This window comes from Otolemur garnettii, unplaced genomic scaffold (assembly GCF_000181295.1).
Source record: "Otolemur garnettii isolate 467f Iridium unplaced genomic scaffold, OtoGar3 scaffold00148, whole genome shotgun sequence".
NCBI lineage: Eukaryota > Metazoa > Chordata > Mammalia > Primates > Galagidae > Otolemur > Otolemur garnettii.
Genome location: NW_003852543.1, coordinates 396398 through 407253, shown reverse-complemented (window position 1 = coordinate 407253; position 10856 = coordinate 396398). Strand labels below are relative to the sequence as shown.

Here is a 10856-nt window from a genome sequence, read left to right as displayed (position 1 = left end):
AAAAAAAAAAAAAAAAAGGTAGTGGTTTAAAAGCAGCTCCCAGGAAGAACTTGCTTTTCCCTAGAACAGGAGTCAGCTGACTTCAAATCCAGGCTGCCCCCCGCTTTTGTAAATAAAGTTGTATTGGAACAGTTAGACGTGTTGATTTACAGACAGTCTCTGACGGCGTTTGTGAAGTGGCAACTGAATTGAGTAATCATGACAGAGACTGTGTGACCCACAAAGCCTAAAATATTTACTATCTGGTCGTTTACAGAGTGTTTGCCAGTCCGTGGTCCAGAGTCCAAAGCTCTTCCTCCTTCCACGTGCACAAAGTGACGTGAGACTGTTCTGTGTGCTGACAGACACTTGGCCTAATATATTAGGATGGGGGCGTCCCCATCCAAATCTGTTCCAAAAAACCCTCGGCAGCACCTGTCAGGCAAGTGAGGGCATTTGGTTGTCACTGTGCGCTTCTTCCCAGGAACTCAATGAAGGGGAAACAAATCTCAATTTTGGGGAAATTGCACAGGGGAAAAAGGGGAGGGATTAAGTTTCAACACCCCATTGCGACATTCAGCAGGGTTGAAAGTGACAACAGTAAGGGTTTCTCTTTTTGGAAATGTGAGGAGGGTATTTCCGTTTCTCCGAGTGGGACGGGGGCAGCAGCCTGGCTTGGGTGAGTGACTATTTCTTTATAAGAAGCAACTCTGGGCCACAATGGCAGTCCAGTGCCTTGCTGCAGCCACAGGATGGACATCAGCAGGGGCCTCTGCGGTCACCTCATCTCTCTCCTCCTCTTCCTGTTCCATTCAGAGACAGCCTGCCGCCCCTATGGGAAAAGACGCTGCAAGATGCAAGCCTTCAGGTAAGGCTACCCCAAGGAGGTGGGGTGAGGTGCAGGAAAATAGAGTCTACATCATAGCCTTTTGGGGCTGCCAGGCCACACAGGGCCTGAGAACTGCATTTGGGCTAGAAAGGGATATCCACTATTTAAGAAAGAGTCTGCTATGTGCAAAGGCTTCAGGGCTTATATTTCAAAATATCCCTGATGTGATTGGCAGCTCAATGAGTGGAAGACGCATGCCAGGGAGGAAGGCAGAGACTGCAGAGTGTGCTGAGAGAAGCAGAGAGGGGCACTGTGGGCAGCATGCAACCCAGAGGCCTGGCCTGACTATTAGCAACTCGTGACTGAGTTGTCACAGTGGAGGATCCCTACTGTCCCAAGATCTTAGTTTCCCCATCCGTGACATGCAGTCCTTTATAACTTCCAGTGTGCCCTACAGGGTGGCTCTGAAGAGGAAATGTGTTGATAATAGTGTGACAGTATTCTGTGAATGGTAAAGTGCCTGAAAACTACTGTGATATTTAAAATCAAATCTGGGGCTTTATGAGATGTCACCATCACTGCTGTAAAAATGATAGTCTGTGATGCTGAGAGGAATGAGTGTGCCATCTGTGCACACCCTCTCTCCTGTGACACCCTGGCAGCGGAGCCCTGTTGCAGTGACTCCCCTTGACTGCCATGTTTTTCTGGCCTGAAAGTTGTATTGCAGGTCAGGACTCTGTGTGAGTGTCAAGTTCCTTCCTTCCTAGACATGGGGTCTGTCTGCTTTACATGGTTTGCTTCAACTGCCTCTGATCAGCAAGGAGCTCCAGAAGATGCCCCCAAGGCCCTCGGCCGGCAAAGTACAATCCCTTCAGATAGAGACTAATCTAGAAACTTGATCAACACAAAAGAGCCAAGCCTTACCCATGCAAAGCACCTCTCTTGCCCACCATCCTCACTGGCTTCATGGGGGTCACCTGATGAGATTGGTATAGATAGCCACATTTCATAGGTGAGGAGATGAGACAGGTCCCAGGTCACCTGGCCAGGGCTCTGTCTACCACATCTTACAGCTGTGAGCCCTGCTTTCAACCAGGGGGGTCTTTTACCAAGAAGAAAGGATCATGAGCCACAACCAGGTCACCTATGAGCTAGGAGTGGAAGCTGACTTTTTCCTGGGGACAGCTGTGGTACGGCTGTTCTCGGGGGGCCCAGGGAAGGTCACTGGCTGATGGAAGGAAGGCTCTCAGGACGGACCATCCCAGTCCAAGGCTGGGGGTGAGTCAGCTGCAAGGCGCTCTGTCCATTGAAACTTCTCATTCTGTGTTGTGGTAGCCATGTATCAGGAGATTGGTTAAATGAATGAAAATAAAAGAAAATGAAAATTCAGATCCTTCATTTCACTACCCACATTTCAAGAGGGCAATAGCCACAGGTGGCTAGTGGCTACCTTCCCAAACAGTTCAGATATAAAACATTTCTGCATCCCAGAAAGCTCTGTTGGATGGTGCTGCTCTATAGCATGCTTTGCTGGAACAGAAGGTGCCTGGCCTGGGAATCTGAGTGAGGAGCAAGGTGAGAAGAGGAACAGAATGTAGGCTTCACATTCACCAGCTGTGTGAGTTAGGCCTGTCTCTTCGCCTTTGGTAGCCTCAGTCTTCTCACCCGTGCATTGGGTACACTGAAATACCACATCCCTGGAAGAGGTGGCTGCTGATTCTATGAGCTCTGGGGGATGTGAGAAGGTGCCCAGTACAGGGTTGGGCACATAGTGGCTGTCCACTTCAGCTGGGTCCTTCTGCTTTTCAGGATCTGGGATATAAATCAGAAGACCTTCTACCTGAGGAACAACCAACTGGTTGCTGGATATTTGCAAGGAGCAAATACTAAGTTAGAAGGTGAGTGAATGACAGGAAATCCAGTGAGGGGTGGGCCCTCAGGTCACTTTGCCACTGGGGTGTGTGGCATCACCGTCTGCCCCCACAAATCTTAGGGGTGATGTTCTAATCCCTGCTGGATCTTTGTACCTAAGTTTGAAGCTGAGGTGGCCTGTCCTATGAGGGCAGCCTTAAGAGGAAGGGAGGGCAGTGTCTAGGTCAGGAGCCACCACCGATATATAGGCACAGTGTCCCAGGGCCACAGCCAGGAGGGACAGGGCCCAGAAAGAAAGACTGACCATTCCTTTCCCCCTGTGCCTATTACGATTCCCATGCTCCTGTGCTCTTCAAACCCTAAGGCCAGTCCAAATTAACATACCACATATAAGGCTGGGCTGTGTCCCTTATTCCTGGACTTCATACTCAGTTATAGTCTGGCCCATGCTCTCAATAGGCTGGATGAACTTGGCCAAGCTTTATCCACTCTGTTCTGCAGTTTTCCCTTTAGTAAAGTGAGGCTGTTGGATGATGAGATGTGAGATTCTCTCTGCACTGGTCTTCTAGGAGTTTTCACTACCCTGTTTGGTATAGTGGGGAGGCCTTATGTCCATCTCTCCAGCCTTCCCATTCCTTTGCTCTCCCAGAGCTACCTTTCCTCCTTTCTGGTGGTTCCCTAACGGGAGCTCAGAAGCACAGGGAGGCTGAACTTTTATTGCTCCATGAGGGTAGAGACCCAAGAGGGAAAGGTGGTTCAAAGAGCTTCCGTGGAGCCCCGTTAGGACCCTGTGTGCTGTTTTTCCTGCCCCTTGGCTGCACATCTGTTGTCCTGGGGTGCAGGGATCCTGGGGAAAGTGAGGGAGGGAGAGAAGAACCTCTGGAGCAGAACCTAAAAGGGCAGCCTGTTAGGAGTAACTAGACCACATGCTTGCTCTGATTTTCTGTTTGGATGCAGACCAGGAAGGGGTCGAGTTGGGGTTTTAGTTGAGGAGAGCAGGAAAAACACCCAGAGTCTCTTCACTATCTCTACCTTTTCTCTCTCTGTTCTGCTCTTCTTCTGACCCTCCCTTCTGCTCTTCTGCAGAAAAGCTAGATGTGGTGTCCATCAAGCCTCACACCATGTTCTTGGGGATCCAGAGGGGCAAGCTGTGCCTGTCCTGTGTCAGGGTTGGTGAAAAGACCAGACTCCAGTTGGAGGTAAGGACCAGTATTGGATATCAAATCATCCCCCAAATCCAGGGCCTTAAAACAACCCTGATTTGTTCTTATCATTCTGTGGATTAACCAGGCAGTTCTGGTCCATATGGAGGAACATGCTGGGGGTGCTCCCACAGTTGTGTTCAGCAGGGCGCCTGGCTGGTGCTGGGGTGGCCAGGATGGTTTCTCACTCTCCAGGCTCTCTTTCCACATGGTCCCTCGCCCTTCCGTAGCCAGCTAGAGCTTCCTTATAGCATGAGGTCCCGCTTCTGAGAGGGACTATTCCAAAAGACAAGCCTCGACGTGCAGATGCTTTTTAAATTTCTGTTTGCATCATGTCAGTCATGTGGCCAAGCCCAGACTCACGTGGAAGGGACTTCCTGAGGGTGTGCACACTGGGCAGTGTGGTCAGTGGGCCCCATTCCCCTAGCAACCTACCATATGGCCTGGATCTCTGTGTGCTACTCTCTTGCTCAAGGGCCCCTCGTACACTTGGCCCTGCCCTCTTCTAGCAAAGCCAACCCTCAGGACCTCCCCTCCACTCCTTGCCTACTCGCAGTCAGGGTCCCTTTGAGGGCCCTGCATGCCATGATCCCATCAATGATCCCAGTAGATGGGCTGCCCAGCCCCAGTCTTATTGGACATGACCTTACCCCAATGTACATGGTCATGACCATGGCACTGTCATGTCCCTGTACCAGTGTGGAGCTAGGGTGGCCACAATATTATGTATAACCTGCTGAATGAGCTGTGAGAATTTCCCCCCAGCTTGGCCACCCTACTCCTTGAACACTCAGACCTGACAGAGCACCAGCCTCTGCTGATGGTACCATGTGTTTGCTATACTTACTGGTCTGTGGCTATAATGCCGGATTGCCCCGAATCAAGGTGTGACAATAGGTCACCACTTTGTGTCAAAGCTGTCCTAAGAAACCTGGGACCCAGCATCTCCTGCCGGTGGTCTCCAGGCCCATGTTCCCCCCTGCATGTACTTTTCATGGTGGGGGGCAGAGAGCCAGGCAGCACGGCACTTCCCAGGTCTCAGCTCTCACCTCCCATCTCTTGACCTCCAGGCAGTTAACATCACCGAACTGAGTGAGAGCAGACAGCAGGACAAGCGCTTCACCTTCATCCGCTCAGACAGTGGCCCCACCACCACCTTTGAGTCCGCTGCCTGCCCAGGCTGGTTCCTCTGCACAGCCCTGGAAGCTGACCAGCCTGTCACCTTCACCAACACTCCTGAAGAGTCCGCCATGGTCACCAAGTTCTACTTCCAGCCGGACTAGTAGCACTGCTCAAGCCTGCCTTTCCTATTCCCGGCATATCGTGACTCCAGGGACTACCTTTCCTTCTGGTCCTGGGGCTCCAGGCCCAGGGGCACTGAGGAGCGGCCTTGGCAGGGTGGCCCTCAGAAGGGGGCACAAGAGCCCTGGTAACAGGACTCTGCTTCCAGCCTCTCAACTGACCCAGCCTCTATGCTGCCTCTAGAATGATCTTTGTAAGGAGCAAATCAGATCATACCAGTCACTTTCCCAAAGCCTTTCCACGTCACATCTGCATTCAGGATAAAATCCAGGCCACCTATTTAGCCTGGACTTCTGCCCTGCCGCACGCATCTCCAGACCCATTAGATCACGCGCTGACCCTCCACCAAGAGGCCCCACACCCTGACTTACACTGATGCCAGTCCATGGGGAAGTTCTTAAGGGTTTATGGGAAATGGAAATTAAAGATTTCATGATTTACAAATTAAACCAGCTTTATTCAGTATAAAGGAGAGTCCCTCATTTGGAGACTATGTTCTTTCTGGAAGGAGTTAGGATATTCCTGAATTTGCAGAATGATGGTGAAAGTAGATGGTAGCTTTTCGATTCTTTTCCCAATATTCCAACCTGTACAAATTAAAACTTAGTGTACTATGTCGGCCCCCTAACTTGTTCCCTTTTTGAGACATTCCTGTAGTCTGGGCCCCTCTGCCCTGCTCTGAGCTCCATCTCCACTCCAGCTCTTCTCCAGCTGCCTGTAGCACTTTGCCTCCCATGGAACATTCCCGAGCTTCCCAGGGACTTCTTAAGCAGGCTTCTGGGAGTCCTTTCCTACTCTGTCAGGAGGGATGAATGGCTTCCTGACCATGGTAGCACTGCTGACCCTTTGAGACTTGAATGAGAGACAGCTGTGCCTCTGTCTGTCTCCTGCACCAGGCTGTGGGCCCAGAGGACAGGGCATCTGGCTTGTATGTGTCTCAGGTCCCTGCAGAACCCCTAGCAGGCACTCAATGAATGTGTGTTGTACGTATTGGGTGCAAAATTCCCCTCTTCCTGTGACTTCAGCTCTGTTTTACAATTAAACCTTGAAAACACCTACTTTATTGATTATGTCCTTGGCCTTGCCAAGCTTAGAATGCTGAGGAAACAGAGAAGCCAACAGGTATTTTTTACCCCAGGGGCTGGGGGCCAGCTGCCTCTCCTCTGAAAGTCTCTTTACTCCTTGGGGCTCACGCTCCCTGCCTGGAAGGTGTGGAGCAGCATTGTCCACAATAGTCTCCACTGGAAACAACCCAAATGCCCACAGAGGAACGAGTATATAAATTGTGTGTTTGCACATAATGCAATGGTCGACAGTAAGGAAAATGAATGAACCGCAGTCAGCTGTACCCAGCAAAACAGATGACTCTTACAAATGTAATGTGGGAACAAGAATCAGAAAGGCACACATGGAGGGCGATTCCATTTCTATTAAGTTCCAAATAGGCAACAGTGAGCTGTTGTGTGGAGGAACATGGAGTTATGTGGTGCAGAGAAAATCAAGGACATGGTCTTCCTGAAAGCTGGGTGGGGGCTGGCTCCAGGAAGGCGGAAGGAAAGACAGGAGCAGCTGAGGACTTTTAGAATCCAGCCAGAATCCAGTTTCCTGGCATGATGTGGGTAGGCAGTTTTCTGCTGGGCTAACCATTTCTGGGGACCTTGAAGAGAGAGGTCCAAGGAGCTCTGTTTGGAAAACCCCCATCCAAGTCAACACTCATCTTGAAAAAATAAGGAGCAGGTCCCAAGGAGGGAGGTGACTTGGCCAAAATCACATAATAGGTCCATATTTTATTTCATAATTTCAAAATGTCTAAAAACCAAAAAGACTTGGCCCTTTTGAGGTGTGAGGAAAGACGTATCTATGGGATTGTGAGATCACTGGGTGGTATTGAATTTGGCCCCATAAGGTGGGAGTGCAAGACCAAAAGAGCAGTGTCTTATCAAATACACCTCGGCCAACAGTGTCAAGTGAGCAAGGAATGGGTTCCTTCCTCCTGCCAGAATCTGCTGGGCTGTGGACTTAGCCTTTGGAGTCTAAGAGTCAGGTCCCAGCTGGGCCATGGGCTTGCTGTGTGCTTAATGGTAAGAGCAGCAGCTAACTTGCATGAGGTACTGAGTACATCCTCCCATCACATTGCAGAAGGTGAAGCCTGAGGCTCAGACCTTTGATGTATATGTGATCAAGCAGCAGCTTATGGGTTAGTAACAGACAAGGCAGCACACAGTCTGGAGTCACATTTTGGCTCTCCAGTGTGCCATGTGTGCTCCTGGGTAAGCTAGTTAAAATCTCAAAAGCTTCCATTTCCTCATCTCTAAGTACAGAGGGCTGAGTTATCATATTTGATCTTTGCAATAGCTCTCTGTGGTAGATGGTATATTATTATTACCATTTCTAGTCCTGGAAGAGTCAGTGCTCAAAGGAATCTGCTTTAAAGCCTTGTTGCTTTAAGTGTGGTCCAGGGATCATTGGCATCAGCAGCATTTGGGAACTAAAATGCAGACACCCAGGCCTCACACCAGACTTACTGCCCTACAATCTTCATCTTCACCAGGTCTCCAGGACATCAGGTGCAGGTTAATGTTTAGGAAGGAATGCTGCTTCTGCTTTAAAGTGCAGCACTCATGCAGTGCGCGAGCTATGGCGTATTTATTAAAGGGATCCTCATATTATAAAGCCAGACATGTCCTTACTCTCCGTCTCGCAACTCAATGACAACACTGCAAACTCCCCTCTTAACACTCCCTTATTTGGCTTGAAGGGTGCAGTAAAATATTCCTACGATAAAAGGCCTTAAGCTTTCATCATCCTACTGGAATGTCAGCTCAACCCATGCAGGGATTTTCATCTGTTCTGTTCTAATATGTATCCCAATGTTTGGCATCTACTCGATGCTCAATAAATATTTGGTGAATAAATGAATTAGCCACTGACATATCAATAGGGGTTAACTTTTTTAGATTGGTGGCAAATTTGAGAAGACAGAGGACTCAGAGCAGGGAAGTTTTGAAGGAGGCCTAGAAAAAGGGAAGAGTCCTGTGCGTAAAGTCTTCCAGGGATTTGAGGGGGTAGCAAGGAAAAGATATGACCACAAGGTGGCGGTAGCACACTCAAGCTTTATGGGTGAAGCTTTGCCCAGTGGACACTCGAATAGGTCCCTTAGGGTAAAGGTCTGTCTACAGGGTAGAACATGGAGTTGGGGTACTAGTCAGAAAGGGAGGAGGGCAAGGGGACTTCCAAGGGAAGAAGGGAATTGGAAAGGGGCTTTCATGTCCAGGTATGTCACCCAGCAGCACAGAGGGGAGAGTCTCTGGGTCAGGGAGCTCCAAAGGGCAGCAATATCTTGAGGTCTTTATGGATGGGGGCTTATCCTTGGCTAGCAGATGCTGGATACAGTTTTACTGGGTATGAAAAGCAAGCAGGGTCTAAATGACTAAAATTCTGCTTATTTGGGCTACATTTTAAAAGAATAGAGATATAGACATTGGAGTTTCTCAGTGGGCAGGGTTTTGAGCTGAGGGGTCTGCTCTGAGCCTGCAGTGGAGAAATCATCAAATGAAAGGCTGGCATACAGAGCTGTCTTTGTCTCACTTACACCACACAGGGCAGGAAGACCAGGCTGGGGAGGTGTACAGGTGAGGCTTTTGTACAATCAGGAGGCAGCAGGAGGATGACCAGGAGGTGGGAAGGGCACAGTTAGGAGAGAAAAGCATAGACAAGGAAGATGGGGAATGTGGTCTTTTTGTCACTTCTAGGCCTGATGAACTATATAACACTTGGAATCGCAGACCAACTATTCAGAAATTCAAAACTGAGTTCAAGTCTTACAGGCTTTCATAGGCTAGTCAGGTTTTCCCTATAAACTAGCTGGAGACTTGGCCAAGCACCTCCCTCCTTAGGCCTTTTCTTTCTCATAAAAAGAAGGGACACAACTGCATCTGCCTTCTCATTATGCTGACCTGCAGGGCCAGAGCTTTTTAACATAAATGCCTGGCCTCCCCCAACCCAGAGATTCTGCTTCCCTTGGTGGGGGTTGGCCTCGGGGTGGCACAAGGACATGAGCATGCCAGGGCCGTGAGACCTTTTGGACTCCTGAAATTTCTAAAATCCTTAAGCCACAGTGGCAGAGCTCAACATGCTAGGTATTACATCCAGTTATCTCAGAAATGTCTTGGGAGATAATGCAATCTATCTGTTGGATCCTTAGCCTTAAACCTGAGAAAGATTAAAAAGAAGGAAGATTTAAAAAGATTAAAAAGACGTGTGCGGTGGCTTATGCCTGTAATCCTTGCACTCTGGGAGGCTGAGGTGGGAGGATCCCTTGAGATCAGAAGGTCAAGACCAGCCTGAGCAAGAGAGAGACCCCATCTTTACTAAAAATAGAAAAAAATAGCCAGGCATTATGGTGGGCACCTGTAGTCTCAACTAGTGGGGAGGCTGAGGCAGGAGATCGCTTGAATTGTGCATCTCAAAAGAAAGGAAGAAGGAAAAAGGAAAATAAATCTCTGAGACTCCTTTATGCAGAGACAAGAACATAGTGTAAAAATGTCCACCAGAGGTCAGCATTTTCTCTCCACTTTCATCTCTGCTCTAGAAAGAATCTTTACACGGAACCTCTATGAGGTGACCACCCAAGGGACTGTAACAAACTGGTCAATATACAGAGATGGTCAACATAAGGAACTAGACCTACTGTACTGATACGTACATGTGGTGCACGTCCAGTCTATGAAAGTTAGGTCAAGTTAAAGAGGTGGTTAATGTACAGTGGTCAACTAAGTTCACGTGGTCAACTAAATTCATGCTCTCTGATTGGTAAAGGTTAGTTTTTAAAGACTTTGTAAGAAAAAGCTGGGTTTCTTTGCCCCAAGGAAAGTTTACTTTTATTGATCTATCAATCGAGCTGTAGTATAGCTGTCGTATTAGCTATATTTACCTCATGATGTGCAAGCGGGACCTGACCCCTGATGAGTGGGCAGTAAATGTTGTCTATTATCAATGTCTAGTCTTGGGGTGGGGTGCAGTGGCTCACACCTGCAATCCTAGCACTCTGGGAGGCTGAGACGGGTGGATAGCTTGGGCTCAGAAGTTCAAGACCAGCCAAAGTAAGAGTGAGACCCTATCTCTAAATATAGCTGGGTGTTGTGACGGATGCCTGTAGTTTTAGCTAGTTGGGAGGCTGAGGCAAGAGGGTCACTGGAGCCCAAGAGTTTGAGGTTGTTGTGAGCTATGATTCCACGGCACTCTACTGAGGGTGACAAAGTGAAACTCCATCTCAAAAAACAAACAAACAAAAAATCAATGTCTATTCTCCAAGGGGTAAGGCTCAGGAAATTCTGAGAGTCTTCTGTATCTGCTTTAAAGTCCACCTTCTGGGGTCCTGTTTCCTGCTGTGGACCTCTTACCTGGAAGATTACTGTGTGGAGTTAACCCCACTCACCCCAAGGAACGCACACCTACCATGCCAGAACTCAAGGAACCCAGTAGCATTCCTCCGAGGGAAATGCCTGTGAGGGAAGATGTACCTTCTTGTGTTGGTGGTGGACAAAGCTCACAAAAGACAGACAAAAAACTCAGACGCTCATTACAATGAGTAATGGAGCTATCCAGGAGACAAACGAGCCTGTACCCTTTCTCCAGGGCAGCTGACACCAAGTCAGATGTCTCTGAAAATT

General features: G+C 48.8%; 1 protein-coding gene across 2 annotated transcripts; it reads left to right on the top strand.

Annotated features, from left to right (window-relative positions):
- The first annotated feature begins 347 nt into the window (after window positions 1-347).
- Window positions 348-5653, top strand: IL1RN (interleukin 1 receptor antagonist). 2 transcript variants are annotated; one of them, XM_023518846.1, is made up of 5 exons: window positions 348-421; window positions 796-847; window positions 2618-2706; window positions 3767-3879; window positions 4953-5653. In XM_023518846.1, exons 1-5 carry the CDS (start codon window positions 367-369, stop codon window positions 5163-5165), a joined length of 522 nt encoding a protein of 173 aa, XP_023374614.1. In that variant the 5' UTR covers window positions 348-366; the 3' UTR covers window positions 5166-5653. The 2 variants fall into 2 exon arrangements, with proteins under 2 accessions (XP_023374614.1, XP_003799340.1); XM_003799292.3 differs by lacking the exon at window positions 348-421 and having other exon boundaries at window positions 668-847.
- The last annotated feature ends 5203 nt before the right edge of the window (window positions 5654-10856 follow it).